The 21,250-nt window shown below is 36.0% G+C and overlaps 1 protein-coding gene across 2 annotated transcripts; it reads left to right on the top strand.

The window, feature by feature from the left end:
* Positions 1–691: 691 nt before the first annotated feature.
* LOC138057076 (collagen triple helix repeat-containing protein 1-like) lies at positions 692–21,150 on the top strand. 2 transcript variants are annotated; one of them, XM_068903094.1, is made up of 3 exons: positions 692–786; positions 7,681–7,821; positions 20,614–21,150. In XM_068903094.1, exons 1-3 carry the CDS (start codon positions 745–747, stop codon positions 20,971–20,973), a joined length of 543 nt encoding a protein of 180 aa, XP_068759195.1. In that variant the 5' UTR covers positions 692–744; the 3' UTR covers positions 20,974–21,150. The 2 variants fall into 2 exon arrangements, with proteins under 2 accessions (XP_068759195.1, XP_068759196.1); XM_068903095.1 differs by lacking the exon at positions 692–786 and adding an exon at positions 1,003–1,144.
* The last annotated feature ends 100 nt before the right edge of the window (positions 21,151–21,250 follow it).

The following is a 21,250-nucleotide window of genomic DNA, read 5'->3' as shown; positions in this document are numbered from 1 at the left end:
CGCAATGTTCACGGATCTCCGAGTTTCGCAGTAAAAGTTTGGCAAACTGTATTACCTTTCTTTGCCCTCTATGTTACTGGAGTTTTTTAAGAAGCTATACCACTATTTCGTGACCTGTCAAAGTGCAGGAATGGTCCACCGTTAATGAATTCAATGGGTGTCAGTAAGGAGGTGACTGGGTTGTGTCAACAATATTGATTTCCAATGTAAAAAGAGTGGAAGAATGGGAAAAACAAATCCTCTTTTTTTGTGTATGTGTATTGCAACAATTGACAAACTGTCATTGACAGTTTTATTCTACGAAGGCTAGCCTGCAAGAAGGCTCCCAGGGGTTCGAGATACATGAAGAGCATGCTTGGCTGCTCGAAAGCAAACGCTAAACAAAGGGAAAAAGGTGCTGTCAGATACGGTTTCACAGTCAGTGGCCACGCCTTGCTATTATCTAAGAGGTATATGGTGCCAAAACCCGGTCAAAAGAAACCTACCGTATACACATACAGAGACCCACACGTCAACCACAAAGAGCTTATCTGCCCAGATGTTGACCTAAGTAACCTGGAGTAAGTAAATCAATTCGATCTTTGACGCAACAAATAAATCACTAGAAGAATTCATTTAATAAGAAAAGTGTTCAAATTTTAGTAAGTACCTTTGAAGATCATTATTAACACTAACAAGCTTAAGTTATTTCCAGTTGAGTTCCTTGAAAACGCCAGTCTTGAGTGAGGCAGGAGACAGAGGTCAATGAATGAGTCACTAACCCAAAAGAAACGAAAAGTCACACCCGTAAGTCGACCATTGAGAAAGAAAACTACTGATAAAACAAATTTCTACTTTCGCGCTAAAACACGTTCAATGTAAATACTTCGAATTCTGATTACCGATCCCGCTGTTTGTGATATTTGTTGTGATATTTGTTGCTCGAATAAATCGTTGATATTCGTCCAGGATTATCAAGAGGGTATAGCATTACAAAAGCCCTAGATTAACACGGAGACACGTGATCTGTCAAAGTTGAAGAATGTTCCGCCCACATCATGATTTAAAGACTTGGGACGAAGTCGACAAGCGCTATTAATATCGTAGTTCATTCCTTCGAAAAACAAAGTACCCATTGAGAATCCCGTAGAAAAGGTGGAATCAGGTAGGTTTTTAGTAAAGGGTAGTATTATGGTTTATCGCACACTTTTTGTTTAGTGATCATAAAAAAACTTCCAGCAAACAATTCTTGGTCTAATTATTGAAACAATCAAAGGAAGACAAAGTGAGTGAATCGCACCTTCTGGCTCCGCGAGTGCTCGTAAAAGAATGGAAAAAACAACTTCAGTTTTAAAGCAGGGCTCCATTTCCAAAGGATCTTGATTTTAGCAGGCAAGTCAAAACTTTAAAGAAAACGACAAAACTTTTAAGATTATAAGACATCTTTCGACAGAAATTTCTGTCAGCTTCAGTTGATTAATGTACAAAACGTTAGATAAATCTTAAACTATCCTTTTAATTCTCTTATTGTCACGTTTTATGTACATTCCGTTGTTACTAGCATAATTAGCACCTTTTCCTACTTATAAATTCAAGTTCTAACGCTTTGTACATTAATCAACTGAAGATGACAGAACTTTCTGTCGAAGCATGTCTTATAATCTTAAAAGTTTTCTCGTTTTCTTTAAAGGGCCCCATTTGATGAAAAACTTCAACCTGGTATGTCGTGGATAATGGAACCAAAAGGTCGAGACAGTAGAAAGCAAATCGTTATGTTTTAGAAGATTACCACTTTTTTTTTTATTTCTAAGACATGTTTTCATGTTACGAACATCATCTTTAGTTACAGAATATTTGAAAAATCGTTTTCACTATATAACAACTCGGCGAAACATGCATAAACATTTACTAAGCTCAGAAGGTTGTCGTCAAACTTGCTCTGCGGATTGTTTCGAAATCCTTGATTCCGCCCATACTAAATTTCAACTTAAACTTAAGGAGGTCATGCATATAAATTGGGAAAAGCCTAATTTAAACCAACAAGTTCATCACGTCACATGACACTTACGCTTTAGGCTTTACATTCGAATTCTTTCAAACACTTTGTAACTCACTCAAATATGTAAATTGTTTCACTTCATCACAATTAATTATGCATTTTTTGCCTACTTGTTATATAGTCCTAACGGTTTTTGAAATAATCTGTAACTGGCGATGATGTTCGTAACATCGAAACATGTTTTGGAAAGAAAAAAAAATGTTGTAATCTTCTTAAAGATAACGCTTTGCTTTCTGCTGTCTCGACCTTTTGGTTCCACTATCCACGACATAGCAGCCAGAAATGAAGGACGTTTTAACCTTGTATGTATAGCGATTAAGAAGAGTAAAACCCGCAATAGGATACTGTAAATAATCACACCAATGTTCACGGATCTCCGAGTTTTGCAGTAAAATTTTGGCAAACTGTATTACCTTTCTTTGCCCTCAATGTTACTGGAGTTTTTTAAGAAGCTATACTACTATTTCGTGACCTGTCAAATTGCAGGAATGGTCCACCGTTAATGAATTCAATGGGTGTCAGTAAAGAGGTGACTGGGTTGTGTCAACAATATTGATTTCCAATGTAAAAAGAGTGGAAGAATGGGAAAAACAAATCCTCTTTTTTTGTGTATGTGTATTGCAACAATTGACAAACTGTCATTGACAGTTTTATTCTACGAAGGTTAGTCTGCGAGAAGGCTCCCAGGGGTTCGAGGTACATGAAGAGCATGCTTGGCTGCTCGAAAGCAAACGCTAAACAAAGGCAAAAAGGTGCTGTCAGATACGGTTTCACAGTCAGTGGCCACGCCTTGCTATTTTCTTAGAGGTATATGGTGCCAAAACCCGGTCAAAAGAAACCTACCATATACACATACAGAGACCCACACGTCAACCACAAAGAGCTTATATGCCCAGCTGTTTACCTAAGTAACCTTGAGTAAGTAAATCAATTCGATCTTTGACGCAACAAATAAATCACTAGAAGAATTCATTTAAGAAGAAAAGTGTTCAAATTTTAGTAAGTACCGTTGAAGATCATTATTAACACTAACAAGCTTAAGTTATTTCCAGTTGAGTTCCTTGAAAACGCCAGTTTTGAGTGAGGCAGGAGACAGAGGTCAATGAATGAGTCACTAACCCAAAAGAAACGAAAAATCACACCCGTAAGTCGACCATTGAGAAAGAAAACTACTAATGAAACAAATTTCTTTTTTCGCGCTAAAACACGTTGCATGTAGGTACTTCGAATTCTGATTACCGATCCCGCTGTTTGTGATATTATTTGTTGCTCGAATAAATCATTGATATTCTTCCAGGATAATCGAGAGGGTATAGCATTACAAAAGCTCTCGATTATTGCGGAGACACGTGATGTATCAAAGTTGAAGAATGTTCCGCCCACGAGTCTCATGATTTAGAGACTTGTGACGAAGTCGACAAGCTATTTATATCGTAGTTTATTCCTTTGAAAAACAAAGTACCCATTGAGAATCCCGGAGAAAAGGTGGAAACAGGTAGGTTTTTAGTAAAGGGTAGTATTATAGTTTATCGCACACTTTTTGTTTAGTGATCATAAAAAAACTTCCAGCAAACAATTCTTGGTCTAATTATTGAAACAATCAAAGGAAGACAAAGTGAATGAATCGCACCTCCTGGCTCCGCGAGTGCTCGTAAAAGAATGGAAAAAACAAATTCAGTTTTAAAGCAGGGCTCTATTTCCAAAGGATCTTGATATTAGCAGGCAAGTCAGAACTTTGAAGAAAACGACGAAACTTTTAAGATTATAAGACATGTTTCGACAGAAATGTCTATCATCTTTAGTTGATTAATGTACAAAACGTTAGATAAATCTTAAACTATCCTTTTAATTCTCACATTGTCACGTTTTTTGTACATTCTATTGTTACTAGCATAATTATCACTTTTTCCTACTTATAAATTCAAGTTCTAACGCTTTGTACATTAATCAACTGAAGATGACAGAAGTTTCTGTCGAAACATGTCTTATAATCTTAAAAGTTTTGTCGTTTTCTTTAAAGGGCTTCAGTTGATGAAAAACTTGAGTCTTCGTACTGTCTTCATTACTGTAGGTGACTTTCAGAACGAATTCTATGAATAAGTGGCGGGGTATTCAGAAGATGAGCTGTACTTTTTTCTTTTTCTATTTTTTACTTTTTTGTCTGCACTTTTAGTGGAACACTTCTTATTCTTACTGATGTTAGTCTTTAGAAATCTATATTTGTGAAAGAGCAGTCGCTGTGTTATTTTAATAGGATGACGTGGCCAGTATCTTTGAAACCGCAGCTGACAACACAGGCCCTTCGTGTACCTCGAACCACTGAGAGCCTGCGCGCAGGCTAGTCTTTGTTGAATAAAAGTGCCAATTATTATTCACAATTGTTGCAAAATAGGAAACACGATTTGATTTCTTTTCTTCCATCCGTTTTATGTTGGAAGTAGATATTAGGGGCTTTAAGCAAATCACTACGGCGACCTCTACTACGGCGGTCGTGGATGCGGAGTCCTGGGGAGAGTACGTCATGCACACCTCTAACAGTTCGATGTAACATGAAAAGTAGGTTTAGCTGTTTACTAAATAATTTGTAACAATGTATGTTGCGTCTTTTTCATCTGAACTGGAGGGTGACACACCTCAAACAGTTTGATGTAACGTGAAAAGTAGGTTTAGCCGTTTACTAGATAATTTGTAACAATGCATGTTGCGTTTTTTCACTTGAACTGGCGGGTTTTTATTCTCTTTAATCATGTTAATAGCCGATAAGAGGCCGTCCTGGCCTGTATTAATGCTTCGAAAAGGTTACGTTGGAATGCATAAGGCCACCTAAGCCGGAACGGCCAAAATTCAGAGACTTTGCCGAGTGCGCTGCAAAATGTACGTGTACATGTATATATTTATGTTAATTCTTATTCCAGTAAAGGACCAATCGACCCTTAAATGACGGCAAACTGTGATATAAAGTTGCCTTAATCTTTCTTTTTTTAAATATGATTGTCTGAGTCACAAAGAAGTGTTGTTTCTTGTATTGTACATCGTTTAATGCTCCTTCACCCAGTAGCGGTTTTGTTCTTACAAAATCCTCCCATGCAACGATTACTTGCAGGTATAGTGCACCCAACTAAACCCTCAATTCTTTCTGGACAAGGTTGTAGAGTCGCTAGAACCTAGTTTAATGGCCTAGCTCCAATGAGTCTCCTGTAGGGGAGCATTCCAACTAGTAAATGGAAGATCATACGTTTGACTACTTCGATGGAGCACTCGCGGACTGTTTTTCCGAGTTTGCCTGCGACATTACCGATGAATTCATATTTCTTCCGCCAATGAAGTTACGGCGATCGCGTGGAACCACTGGCGGGAACGAACGATAGTCGTTTTCTATTAAAAAACTAACATGACAAAGCTTTAAAAAAGGCAAAATAAATTATAATACAAAAGGAGTACTCAAACCTGGATAAAAATTCATTATAGCGAGAAAATTTTGTTCAGTGCACTATAAAATAAATCGTAAGATCTTTTCCAAAGTGGGGTCAAAGGGAAGAAAATTAGATCCCAATAAAAAGGTGTAATCCCAATAAAAATTTGTGAAAGTTCTCTTAAAAACTCGTTTAAAAATACCCACCATAATCTATTAATTCCTAATTGAATTCGATCTAGATGATGCTATTTTCTTTACAATTCACTGTCGCCTCGATTGCCCAATGCACACAAAAATTCAACATACGTCAGCGCTATTGGCAAACAGAATTAAGACTAAACGCTTCAGCGTCAGTGATTAAGATGAGAAGGCCAAAGGAAAGTAAACCCAAGCAACTACATCATCTGTCAGAGAGTAACTTAAAGTGCTACATATTCCCTATGATCATTAGCCCTAGTAATCGAAACGACCAGTTGCGCTTAATGCTAAGAAATCGTGTTGTTGAATTGATATTTCACCGCCTTACAGTCTTGAATTTAATTCTCGTGAGTTTTGTTTTAGGTCGATGAAGGCATATTTGTGACAACAGTTTTCGAGGACACCCAACGAGCAAATTACCCAAAAAGCCTTTGAGAGACATGCCTAAGCTCCTTGTAATGTATAAAGACTGTCTAAAGCGATATTTTTCTAACCTAGAAAAGTCTGATCTGTTCGGATATCTTAGCTGAAAATTAAAGTGCCTGAAAATTTTAGGGAATGATATCTTCATTTCAGAAAATGCTAGCTAAACGTTACCTTCCAAGAACTTTAACCGAACCATTATTAGAGCAGTTTGACTGTCCCGAACACATATTTCCCGGAAGATTATCGTTGGGTGCCCCTGAGTTTTCACAGAACTTGCGATAACTCAAGGTTTGCAAACAATCACGCCGGCGATATATCGCAAATCCTACCCAATGTAGAGTTATTATGCCATAAATTTATATTGTAAAAAATAGAGATCAAGGTTGTTTTGAACGGGTCCAAATACCTGACTCTACAAGGGAACGTTAACAGCTGGCAGCAAGTGGAAATTTGAGAAATTTGCAATTTCCTCGGAGCAAACTGCAAAGTGGCGCGCAAATGAACAACTGGCTTTACTGTAAAATATAATTTTCGGTCCTACATATATGTTTCTTGCATCAAGTTGTATATTTTGATGTCTCCCATCCAGATACTAACCCCTCCGGACAGGAGATAACTTCATCGAAATTTTGTCGTGGAAGTGTCAGACTCAAAGTACACGCTTTGATTTTCTGTGAAAAAGAAGTTGAACCTCATCTCAAGCCTCAATCCAATGTTTTTTGATTCCCATTTATTTTCTTCAATCTTTGTGGGTTTAGTATTTTACATAATGCGTTCTGGGAAACAAAACGCAGTTCAGTTGGCGGTTATGGAATAAAGCAATGTGCCAAGTTACTGCACTAACACAGGTACGCAATGCGTACAAATTTTTATATATTTTCAATGCATGATTTGAAACCAACATGTTAATCGATTAGCTGGCCAAGCTCCACGACCGAGTTTCCACTCAAACACTGTCAGAGCAACCGAGACTCGCGTTGACCTGGGAATTTCCTAAGAAATTTCGCTAGTAACACCGTTGGCTCAAAAGAGAATCTCGCTGGCATAGAAACGCACCGTGCAGTGAAAAAATGCGTCGGTTTTACAGGCCTGAAAAAGGGTGTTTTTTATCGAGGGAGATCTCATTTAAATATGCCCGATGACAGCCCTGTTTAATTAGATCCAATCAGACATTTTTGCGCCAGTGAATTGTTTGGCACCGAACAGACATTGTGTCGCTGCTACTTGTCTCCTAGTGTGTCTCGCCTTAATTAAAAGGTGCTGTCAATAGTAGGTTCGTGTTATTCAGACTAGTAGGGCGGAAAGAAGACAGCAACCGGGTAACATTCAGGTTTGGAGACGGTATGTTTGTCAGTTATAGTGACGACTTGAATAACAGGACAACGAAACGCAGAATCAGTGAATCACGTTCAACTTACGATTTCAGTGTTGAAGCCGAATAATAACTATTTGCTCCATTGAAGAGTGCATTAGAATAATCCATCACGAAAAGCGAACCGTCGAATACTCGTAGTACTGCTCTAGAGCTTGTTGTTCTATTGAGGTGTAAGAAAATAATATTTTGCATATCTGTCAAAACTGTTGTTTCGTCTTTATTTGACAGACTGCCATGGCTCACAACACTGTCCTACACATTGCACTGTGCCTGTGGGTTCTTAATTCCTTGTGCTATCATACACTTGCCCGCTCATTTAAAGAGTGTACTTGGAAGAGAGAGGACGGCAAAGATCAAGGTGTCATAGAGGTGAGTCATTCAACTATCGGCTAAAAGGTTAACGGAACTTAAACAATCCTTGATCCCTGAACTGAGTAAACTGAGCTGCTGGCTGAAAGCCAACAAGGTTAGTTTAAATGTTGCCAAAACTAAGCTTATGATTATTGGGTCAAGGCAGAGATTGTCTGTCCAAAATGAAGCTGTGGGGCGTTACCATAGATGCTCAACTTACTTGGTGCAAACAAGTTGAAGAAATATGCAAGAAAGTATCCTCAGCTATAGGCGCCCTGAAACGGGTGCGACCCTTTATTCCAAAAGAAACTGCCATTTACATTTATAATGCTCTGATTTTGCCATGTTTCCATTATTGGAGCCCGGTTTGGGACTGTTTCAGTGGCAACCTGAGTGATAAGCTCCAAAAATTGCAGAATCGTGCAGCTAGAGTATTTACAAAATTGCCTTTTGATACGAACTCGAACCACCTCCTAACCACCCTTAACTGGCAGAGGCTATCAATTCGACGAAAGAAACGGAAAGCCTTAATGAATGGACATGGCCCAGATTATCTTCAACTTATATTCTGCTCATGCGCAATTGAAATCACGCTCTTGTGAGAAAATGGCAGATCGGTTCCCCGAGCTGTCAGAGAATGATTCGACATCTTTATTTGATCGAAAGAACAGTGAGAATACTAAGAAAGGAACAAAATTTCAACATATTTCGAAAGTATCTGGAGAAAAGAAAGGTAGACGAAGAGTCACTAGTGTCATCGATGCGAAGGACAGGTTTACCAATGCATATGTACCGAAGAGATTTTATGCTGAAGCCAGAAAAAAGAATGGCGAGCTTTACGCCAAAGCTTCACTTGTCGGGATACACTTTGAAAACTGTGAAATTCTTCAGCTTTGTTGATGCCTAGACTATTAAACGTTTGACTGTAAGTACAATATTAAGTCTACAAATATGATTATGCTGATTATACTGACCTCGGTTATCGCAAAATATCGTGATTTGTCAGTGTCTCGCAGATCAATTACTTGCCTCAGCCTTCGGCTTCGGCAAATAATTGATCTGCTCGACACTGACAAATCACGATATTTTGCTCAACCTCGTCCAATAATTGTTAATTAATCTGTATTCCATTTATAAAATAATTCAATATATTTTATTTTTTAAATATTCGTCAAATCTTTCATTGTTATCCAACTATTAAAATCCTCACTGTATCCTTTCCATTTTACCAAAGCTACTTTCTTTTTATAATCTCTTTTTATAACTTTAAATAAATCTTGTTTGGCTTTTAATAATTCAGGCTCATAAAAACTGCCTTGTATCTCTTCATCATTGAGATCTTTTAGTTTGTAAGTGATTGGATTAGTGTATTGGATCTTATCAACTGTGAATATTTCTTCAGTCCAATTTGGTGTCTAACCTTTGTGAAAAGTCTTTCTTTTATATTTGGTAATTCGAACCTTATCACCAATTTTAAATTTTGGTTTCTCTTTTCGCTGTTCCTTCATTCTTTTTATTTGAAGCTTCTGTTGGTGTCATTTTTATTGAACTTTGTTCAGTGTTATTATACTGTTTTAATATTTTAGGAAGCATGTCTAAATATTGTGTATTACCTTGTATAGTAAACTGTTTCCACATTTTGTTTTTAATCGTACGATTCCATCTTTCGACTAATCATGATTTTTCTTCATTTTCTGTTGAATATAGAGTTACTTTATTCTTAGCTAAGAGATCTTTCACATGTTTGTTATAAAACTCACTTCCTTTATCAGTCCATAAAAACTGAGGTTTTCTACCATCTTTAAAAATGCTTTGAAATGCTTCTTTCACAGTCTCTCCTTGTTCATTTCTCAATGGTACAATCCAACCATATTTACTAAAAACATCTATTACCATAAGAAGATATTTGTATCCTTTGTTCCATTTACTAAATTGCTGCATTTCAACTAAGTCCGCAGCCCATATTTCATCGATATGATTTGAGATAACTCGCCGCCGAGTAAATTTTCGTTTTTTTTACTGGACGGCTTTTTACGTTTTTGCCTTAACACCAAGACCTAGTAATTTTTTAGCTTGCATAGTATACTTGACTGGTGCTGAAAACCATGGTCTTTGACTAAAAGGAATATCTCCCATTGATTTGACCATGGCATCATCAGCTTCATGCTTTTTAGATAAATCATTTCCAGCTTGACTATATGCTATATCATGTTGCTGGCAAATAGCATCTAATTTATTGATAGGATCACGGTATTTTGGATCACCACTATTCTTTCTTCTAGGTTTGTACCAGGTCCACAGTAATTGTATTTTTTACCAGTTGGAGTTCTTAAATGAAATTCTCCAAGCTTTGATAAATGTTTTTGAATATCAATAGCACTGCCATCAAGGTCTTTTCTGTTTGTTTTATTTTATTTTTTTTGGTCGTATTTTGTCGAAAATTGATTAAGACGTTCTGAACCAACTTTACTTACAAGAGGATTCAATTTGTTCACACCATGATTAATAATTTTTCGCTGTAATTTTTGGTCTTTCAAAGCTTCTGATCCATAGTATCTTCCCATTTCAATAGCTTTCTTACCAAGATAAGGGTACTCCTTTGGTTAAAAATAATTCTGCTGCTGCATTACCAACATCCCTTAAAATCCCTTTGCCAGCCGTCTCTGACTGGCTGATTAGTTTCCCTGATTTTTAACAAATCTTGTTTTTCTTATTCCGCATTCAGCACAAGTACAAAAGAACATTAGTGTACCATTTTAGCTGTGTTATAACCTGAAGGTTCAACACATTAAGTTTGTTTTTTTCTGTTTAACGCAATATGATTTCATTTTGTTAAATATATAAATTACATATTTTTGAAATAGTTGATTATAAAACGATTCTTGACCCATTGATCATTCATATCAAATTTGGTATTATGGATTGTTTCTAACATGCTTTTTCCATTTTGTCTTTCCAATAAGTAATAAAGGCACCAATATCCACATAAAACACTTAATTTTTCTTGAATTTCATCTCCTGAATATATTATTTGTTTGTTGCTTGTATTAAGATAAGTTCTTTCGGCGTTTTTAAACCAAAAGAGTCAAAATATTCTATGTGTCTATCAATATTTCGATAACAAACCCAATGTGTGCCTTGTTCAATCATTGTATCTAAATTTATTATGCCACATTCTTTAAAAATTTGTTTTGGAAGATCATCTCTTGAATAAATGCCTCCAAAATGTTTTACACCAAGCTCTTTAACCTAATCAATCAAATCAAAGTTGCTCAATGGTTTATTGAAAAATTTTATATTAACTGACCTAATATTGGGATTTTGTTCCATGTTTGACTTTGTAATATGCCTAACATTTGAAGTTAGTAATCCTTTTCCCTTTTTTGATGGTGTTTTTTTTTTTAAATTCCAAAACCAACTCGATTTTCCCATGATCCATGAATTGGTGGAATCCCATAATTTGGTTTATTTCAAACATCATAATTTAATAACGAACTGTTTTTTTTTTAGGAACATATACAGGTAATGATCTATGAGATCGTGATCCATCAACTTGTAATCCTTTACCAAACAGTTTTAGAAGCAAATTCATAGCTATTGGTATGCCAATTGATGCTTAAGCCCTCTAAAATACATATTTCCACCTGTTTGATAAGCATTATTTAGGTTACGCTTTTGTCTCATATTTAACAAATTCAACATTGGTGTTATTTTTGTTAATTTGTTAAGTGGTATTATCGTTCCACCTTTTTTACCAAATATTTTATCAATGATATTTTCACCTAATCCATCTAAAGCTCCTGATAATAAAGGTCCTCCAACTTTACTAACAGCTGGCATTACTTTGGGTAAAAATTTAGTAGCTAATGTGCTAAAAATATTTCCACCAACTTTTCATATTTGAGTTTTGCTAATTTTAATGTCTGTTCCTGTTCCATTTTTCATTGACTCTTTGATTTTTTTCAATTATGTCTTTGTTAGCATAAACTTATCATGCCCAGATAATTGAGAATTAGATAGTCGTAATGTTACTGGTGATCTGCTATTTATAGCTCTTGCTAATGTTTGCTTTTGATTTGGTGATAATTTTACACCATGAGAAATGTATCTTGTTGTCATATCTTGTATATAATTAAATTAGATAAAAACGTGTATTATCATATTATACACAAGATATATTTAATTTAATAAAAGAAAGAATATTTTATCTGAATAACAGCTTTCCATCTTTTTGGATAAATTCAACATCCTGCTCACTTAAAACAAGAGCGCAAATAGAAAAAGCTGTTGCTGTAGCTCCTGATAATTTATAGTGAAAAGCTAGTTTAACAGTAGAATCTTTTAAATCAGCACGCTGTTTTGTTAAATCAAAACAGATAATTTGGTACAGTGTACAATGACAAAAATTTACTTCTTTTCAAAAGAGTACCTTGAGAATACTCATTATTTTGCATGTACATATTTTAAAATGTCACGATAAACCCTTGTTAAATCAGTATCTGGTTCATAATGACGATCAGGATATTCAACACCATTCGAAATTTCTAAAAAGCAATCAGATAATGTTCTCGGGTCAGTTGATACTGAAAATGTATTATACAAAAATGGATTTCCTGTTTGCTCATTAATATAACCATCATTAATGAAAAATACAAATACATGCCTTGGTTTTGTGTCTCCTGAATTGATAACATAATTTCCTGTTTGATTTTGCGTTGAATTGCTTCTTGAAACAGTTTCTTTCAAGTACGTCCATTTTTGTGGTTTAAGGTAAGTACTAGCATATAAACTTTATCTTTCAGAATTAAATGTTATTTGTAGTACAAGCAATTGCATTTTTGTAAAAATAACACGACAATCATCAGCAGCTTGCCAAATCACTTGATTATCTGAAGCTAAATCAAATAATATTTGAACTCTAGTTTGTGAAAGTAATTTACCTTCAAGTGATTCAAATAAACTGTATCTATTCAATGGTAATTCAAAATTTAAAACAGATGATGTTCCTAAAACCTTTGTTCTTTCATGAAAACCTTTATTGTAAGCTGCTTGAGCAGTTCTTTCTTCAGCTGTTCTTGATGTGTCTAAATAATAAAATTCGTTTGTAGCTGTGGTTTCAGCATACCTATCACTGTATTCAAGCAAATTTTTTATATTTACACTATGATTTACATCATTGCAATCATATACTTTTTTATCACTAACTTTTCCTGAAATGTCTTTTATTAATGAGTGAATACCATTTACAATACCATTGTGATCAGCAATAGCAATATCAGTACCATCCAATTTTTGTACTTTCAAGCTCATTGCTATTCTTGCATTATACCAATCTGATGGAGATGCTGAATTTGTATTATCAACAACAAACCGATGGTTTTGCTTTTTTGACTAGCATTTTTAGCAGGATTTGCTGTTACTAAAGGCGTTTCTAATTCATGAAAAATGTCTTCAATTCGTTCAACATATTTTGGATTTCTAAACATTTATATCAATACATTACATAATTTTTGTTTTTCCTTTTTCTCATAAGTTTACCGGCAGCTAATAAACGATTCATCCTTTCTGCTATTTCAAAATCTGTTAGTTGTTGTGACTTTTTGGTTTATAATTTGTTGGAATTGATTGAATTTCAGGTTTAACATCTATTGGTATAATGCTATCTTCTATTGTAAAAGTTCCTTTTTTGGGGGTTCAACTGGTGTGTTTTGCTTGTTTTTGCCTCTTAAAATTCCAACAATTTTATCTCCAGCCCACTGACCAGCAAAATCACCAACTCTTTCAGATCCTTCTGTTAAAGCCGTTTCAGCTAGCTTCTTACTTGTTTTTTTAGCCAATTCTTTTGTTGTTTTGTTAAATAATTTGTTTGCTAAGTTGCTAAATACTCCTTCACCAAGATATGTTTCTTAATGTAACGACCTGATTCTGGATCATATCTCATTTTCAATTCGTTTTTGTTCATATATATTACTATCAGTTACATATTATTCTCCACTTAAAATTAATGTCATGAACCAATCAATATTGTTTAAAACTACAGGTCGTCCAATATTATCTTTTACTGTAATATTAACTTCGTTGATTATTTTTGTTTTCGTGGGTGAAAAAGTGCTCTTTTTGGCTCAAAATTAAAAGGATAGCTTCTTGTCAAATTATTAGTAGGAATCAAAGCTAATGCATCAAATCGTTTTCCATCAGTATAACTATCCTTAATCAAGCTACAACTAATTTCTAATGCATCAATACTATTAGTTATATTTAGTAATGTGAAACTTAATACAGTACTACTTATTATTTTTTCATCAAAACCAATATGATCACTAAATTTAGAATTTCTTAAATCAAGTTGCCAGTTTTACTCTATAACTTAATAAGCAGTTGTTTAGAAAAACTTATAACTAAGAAAGAAAAACATATGAAACTGACTAGATTTTTATTTTCACGACGTTTCGAAGTCATCGTAACTCCGTTGTCAAGTAATAAATAAATACAAGAGCTAGAGTTTAAATAGATGGAAAGCATAATTTGCATACTACAATCCGGGTCAAAACACTTCGGGACACTTGTCAAATTTTGGGCGAAAAGTGGGGATTTTACTCTACTTGCTTCCATCGTTATATGAGCAACGTTTGTTCTTCTTTCGCTGCCCTTTTTGCGCTCCCCCTTCCCCCCAGGCAATGTATCCCAATTCATGCGCTACACAGCAGTTATTATTGAGAGGAGGGGATATTTGCACTAATCCAGGTCCATCGTCAACACGCAAATGTGAACAATGCGAGAAAACCATTAGGAAAAATCAGAAATGTGTAACCTGCAATGTGTGCTTTGGAATGAATCATGTGAAGTGTGCTGGGTTAAAGCATGTGACACATGGACTAGACTGGACGTGTGGTGGATGCGTGCTTTCTATACTTCCGTTCAGTGCGTGTTCCAGTGAAGAAATAGTGGGAGATCATGAACTTGCGGAGCCTTCTGAAGATGAGGAAACTACTCAAAATATAATTAGAATTCTAAGAGAGAAATCTAAAGACCTACGACTCATGCACTTAAATACCCAGTGCATGACCTCTACATTCAACGAGTTCCCTCTAACAGTCAAACAATATCCAATGGACATTATAACACTCAGCGAGACATGGCTCAAGGATAACCCTGCACTTTTGGAGTATGTGTCTGTGCCTGGTTATTCATCAGTTTTTAGGAATCGGGAGCTTATTAAAGGTGGTGGCGTTGGAGCATACATCCATGAGTCAATAAATTTCAAACGTCGCATTGATATTGAGAAGCGTTCTCCTGACCTAGAGCATTTATGGCTGGAGGTGCCTGGGCGCAACAGACACAGTAAAGTTCTTATTGGAATCATGTACAGATCTACACGTATTTTAAGTGACACTGACTGGTTAGAGCGGATGGACGCTCTCTTGGGGAACATCACGGCGAACTGGGACGGCTTATTAGTCGTAACGGGCGACGTCAACATTGACATGTTGAAACCAAGTAATATTCTAACACGGAAATATCAAGCAATGTCGGATGTTTTTGGACTCCACCAGATGGTGTCAAAGCCTACTCGTGTGACCCGCACATCAAAAACACTGTTGGATCATATTGTTACTAATTACCCGCGGACTTTCACTTTTACTGATGTTATACCTTGCTCAACAGTGGCAGATCATGACGCTCCGTTCGCATGTATTAATGTTAGAATTCCTCGATTTAAACCTCGATTTAAATACATTCGAAATGAAAAGAATCTAAGCGAACGTGCATTTCAGGAAGACTTTTCTTCGCTTCCCTTAGATGTGGTTTACGGATTGGATTGTGCGGATGACATGGTAGACGCCATGAACTCGCTCATCAGGGATTGTATTGATCGTCATGCCCCATTAAGAAGAACAAAGGTTACTCGCCCTCCAGCACCCTGGTTACAGACGGATGAGATTCGCCTGTTACAATCAGAAAGAGATCACCTGAGGAAGCAAGCGCATGAGAATGGAAGCGAAGCGTCATGGAATGCCTTCAGGGAGGTCCGTAACAAAATTAAAAGTGTCGTTAATAAGGCAAGAAGATCATTTTTGTCCAAAGCCCTGTCTTCGAAGCGTCCAAAAGAGGTGTGGAAGGTAATCCATCGTATACTTAATCCTTCTCCCAAGCCATTAAGAGAGAGTCCGGATGAACTGAACAGATACTTTGTATCAACTGCAACACGTATAATGGGTTCAGAACCTGATGATTCTACTGATCTACTGGACTTTCTACATTCATTACCAGAGCACCCAACAGGTTTTACACTCAGAAAGGTGACGTTTGAGGAGGTTCTCAAGGAAATAAATCGCCTACGCTCTGACAGTTCCACAGGATATGACCAGATACCAGTTAAATACATCAAGCTTGGTAAGGATCATCTGGCAGGACCACTCATGCATATCATCAATACGTGTATTGCAGCTTTTTTTTAGAAAATTTAACAATAAAATCATCTGGTGTATTTTTATCAATTTTTTCTCTATTAATTGATGAAATATGTAAAGCTCTATTGTTCATATTATAATATTAAATTACATATTCTTTCAAAGACACTCTGACAATTGTTCGTTATCAATTGCTCCTTGCTTATTCAATGTATAAGCTATTTGATTAAAATCATTATTGCCAGCTAAAATTGATCCACCGAGTAATTCTAATTTGTCTAACAAATCATTGATATTATTGTAATAAACAACACTGGAGCAAATTTTGCGAATTTTTTTACTTGTTTTATGAATAGGTATTTCGCTAAGTTTGTTTAATTGATCAAACAACATTTGAGACAATGGACTGTATCTTTTTTTGCTGTTAAACCTTTTTCCTAATCAGCTTGTTGATCCAATACTTTTTTCCCATTTTTTGTTGCAACTAATTGTAATATACCAAATAAGTTTGGTAAATTGATCATCAAACCACCATATTGACCATTTTGTTGAATTTTATAAGCATTTCTTTTCGGTTGTGTATAATGTAATCCTTTACCTTTTTTAATAAGATATTGACTTCCTTTTATTGTAGCTTGAATAGCTTCACTATATTTATCAAGCAATTTTTCATCTTCTATCAATTTTTGTATCTTATCCATATTTTTTGATTTTGTGCTCTTTTGAGTTAAAGAACCTTTTTCTCGTCCTAAATTTTGTTTTAATTTACCAATTTCACTATCATATTCATTTATATCTAATTTACCTTCCAATGAAGCCTCAATTTGTAATCTGTCAATCGTTTTATTTCATCGATATTAAGTTTATGATCTAAATCTATTACATATTCCATCATTGTCATTGTTGTGGTAATTTTGTTGTTTTTTCTGGCTTTTCATATGTATATTGTAACATTGCTATATCTTCCAAATTGGATGCAAGAGCTTTTTGATTCTTTTCAAGTTGTTCAATTAATTTGACTTGCTTTTTGTCAATTGTTTTTATGTTTCTTCTTGAGCTTTGATTATTGGTTTAAAAGTGTCTTTCAAACCAATTTGCATATCCTGTTCACTGTGCTTATACTGTTTAATTTCATCCTGTATTTGGTTAATCAGCTTTCCAGCTTTTATTTTAGCATCCGAAATTTTCTTAAGTCTTTCTATGTCCATTTATATAATTTACTTACATAAAAAAAAACTTATCTTAACTTATCTTCATTTAAATTAATATAACATAATTTATATAATGGAAATACCGAATTACGATCATAAAAATGAAAAAAACAGATTTTAAACAATTGTCATTTTTGTGTATGTGATTTCCCTAGTGATAATGAGCGAGGTTTGATATCACGTGAGCTTGATGTTAGCATAGAACAATACAAACTAGACCCTCCGTGAGGGTACACTGGGTTGCCTGTGTGTGGTACGTGCACCGTTCCAGACAATTTTTTTCAAGTTGGGGGGTCATTAAGAAGTCATACCAGACGAGGCCCTTTGGCTCACAGTTCCTCACACGTTCGTACGACGAAACAGATCTGTCCTTGCGTAATATGTAGCTCTAACAGTGCACGATATTGTTTTGGTATTGTCTATCATTGTAGTGCCATGGTAGAAGTCTTGGGTAAATAGCCTGAGAAGACATGTGGTTACTAGTAAAGTACTGAACCCAGAAAGATTGAAGAAAATAAATGGGAAGTGAGAAACATTGGCTTCTGGGCTGACATGTTGATAAACTTCTTTTCACCACACGTTTAAGCGTGCCCTCTGAGCATCTGACAGCTTTGTAATGCCGAAGTTCACTGAAGTTAACCCTGTTCGGCGGGGTTAGTGTTTGGATGGGGGACCAAAATAATATACCCCTCGTAAAACAGAAGCATCGGACCGAAAATACTATTAACGCTAACAAATGCGAACTCAGCAAGGTACAGATTTTGTTAGCTTGCTTTATGCAAAAACAAATATTGATGCAAAAGTAAATAAATATTGATACACAGTTTTTAGAAAGAGCAGAAGGAAGTTTCCTGGACGATCGCTCGAGAATAACATATTTACGACATGAAAACAACATTTATTTTGAACCGTGAATATAGAATATAAAAAGTTACGATCAGCGACAAACATTTTGGGGGATTTTTGCAACGTTCAATTTTGTTATTGTACGTTTTGGCTGCACAAATAAATCGCAAAATCGAAAGTGACATCGCCGGAATTCAGCGGGCGCCGTGATGAAGTTACCGCGGCATGTTTACTCGCCAAACAGTGAAGTGTCTGTGTCAAATGATGGCAAGATTCCGGGTTTTTGAAAGTTTCTTTTTCTGTCAAGTTTAAAGTTTGACAATGAAATGAGCGAAGTCAAAACAAAGATCACAATCGCCCAAGTCTTGTTTATGCAAAGTTAAAATTTACTCTCCAAGACGCGTACGACGTTATTTATTCTAACCAGGTAATTCCATCATTTTGGAAATAGCAGCTACTTTATTATTCAACTGCGTCACAATTCTTCACTGATTTTGGGGCTCATTTTTCCCATATCCCATTTCAACCTTAAGCTTGAAAATTCAATACACAACATGATATTATAATTCACAAAGGCAGAAAATACCACAGAATCCTTTTCCAGCGAAAAATTTATTGAAACAAACAACATGTTTGCTCTTAGAGGCGAAAACCTCTTCCTATTTCATTGCGTGCGTGAAGACAAGAAACTCGATCGTGTTAAATTACCATGTACTTCCGGTAAATACAGCTCACTTTGATTTCGGCTCGACGGGCGATAGATTGTTGTCGAAGTCCATTGCTCGTCGCTTTTAAGATTCCATCGCCTGTATATCCAATTGACTTGCCATTATTGAGCTTCATAACGGTATATTTTGTTCAAAGATCCACTAAAACGCCATTCGCCTTACATGACTTTCGACGCCATTGCCGGTTAAGTTAATCGTTCTACTGTGTCCACCAGAGAAATCCACGCATTTCCTACTACCCTCTCGATCCTACGAAAATACGCTAAGAAGGCTCTATGCACAAAGCCACCACTTAGCAGGGGAGTGACAGGCAAGACTTTTCCCGACACGGAAAATAAAAAAACACACGAAATGAAACCGAGGTTCCGACTGGGTTTGGCAACCCAGTAACGAGGAACTAAAGAGCCATATTCTTTTTTGTATGTTGATAATGAAAAATATCAAACAAAACTATTATGGAATATTATAACAAATATATATTAAGGGGAATATTCAATGAACATAGTACAGGTAATACTTACACACATGGTTTACCAGGTTTAAGAGGACCACCTGGTGTTCCAGGAGTTGGTTTTAAACTAACTCCAAATGGTAATTATGATATGGAAAGTAAAAAATTAACTAATTTACAGCCAGGATGAAATGATAGTGATGTTTTGACCAAAAAGCAGATTTATGACCATGTAAAAGCAAACGGAGGTGATTCGCCTAGTACACCAGTTGATTTAACTGATTATTTCAAAAAGATGGAAGCGATAGAATGACTGGATTGCTAAATTTGACTAATAGAAGAATTGAAAATGTTGCACCTGGTAGACATAATACAGCAGATGCTTCAACTAGAAGCTTTTTATTTTGATCTTACATACATACATACATACATACATACATACATACATACATACATACATACATACATACATACATACATACATACATACATACATACATACATACATGTTTATTCAAACTCATAATAACTATACATGAATTTGAAAGGGAGAGTCTAGAGGTTAACCCTATGAATAAAACTCTCCTAAAAACAACAGACAAACAATAAAAATTACAACTTTAAAAAGCCTATATCAACATTCCCACGAGTATACGTACACCCTGGGAATTTGACAAGAGTATGTACAGGGGGAGAAGCGTGACATCAGTGGTGGACGGGGGGAGGGAGAATTGACAACATATGGCAAGGGTGGGAAGGGGAATTTAAACAAATTGCCTCGAGACCATATTGAGGCGAGGAGACATAAATTAAGGGACAATCCAGCTCTTTAGTGAACGTCATTGCTGGAGATAATAGCCTTCCAAAGGTCTGTGTTGTATTTTAATCACTTTTATCTTTCATTTGTATAGAAAAACAGATCTTAGAGCACAGTGGAAGTTCTTAGTGGGTGCCCGTAACTCATTTTTGCAGTGCGAACTCCTGGGGGCGCGTCTCGCCCCAAGGATTTCACACGGCCATTTCTTTCTCGCGGTTTTCTTTCGCGTCACCGCCGACGAACTAAGCGAAAGAGGGACAACTTGTAGTCTACTGAGAGGATGTTGACGTTTTGGATTGACAAAGTGCATTATATTCTTGACCGTATCATAAAATTGTTTCAACAGACATGTACATTCCACAAGTGTCACAATAACACTCTCCTCCATGTCTACTACTCCGGGAATATAAGGATCAGCGGATCCAACCCAATCTGCAATCGTTGGTTTTTTACGTTCAACAATGCCGAATGCGGCTCCCCTGGTGCGATTGATGCTGTACTGTACCAGGCTCATGCTGGGGACCTTAACAAACACGAGCATGGCCATATTGAAGGTTACTGCGCCTCCATTCCCGCAGGAAAAGTCCAGGTGAGAATCAACGTCGGTAATTGTGTTGGCACTGGTCAGCAGCTGGGAAATGCTTATACAGGCTTTGGTTCGACCTCAAGAATCTTTATTGAAGAGGTTTCACCATCTGACAAGTAAGACGTGCTCTCATTGAACGTCAAACGAGCTGTGGTTTAGATAATGGTCTAGCAGCGAAAAATAGAAGTAAAAAAGAAACTGCTCAGAAAATCATGTTGTCAAAGGAAGCTGATAGATTAAGAGAAGTTTATCACTCTCTGTTCTACTTAGTGCAATAAAGGCAAAAGGGAAAACTAATAATTGTCGTTTATGACTTTATTCTAAATTTCTAGGTCATGTGAGAGGGAAACACTAATCGCGGAACTTTGATAAAGCTTAATCGCAGTTTTCCAGTTAT

This window comes from Montipora capricornis, chromosome 7, assembly GCF_036669925.1.
Source record: "Montipora capricornis isolate CH-2021 chromosome 7, ASM3666992v2, whole genome shotgun sequence".
In the NCBI taxonomy this organism is placed as follows: domain Eukaryota; kingdom Metazoa; phylum Cnidaria; class Anthozoa; order Scleractinia; family Acroporidae; genus Montipora; species Montipora capricornis.
The sequence above is the reverse complement of the archived record's forward strand: the minus strand, read 5'-3'. Positions and strand labels throughout refer to the sequence as shown.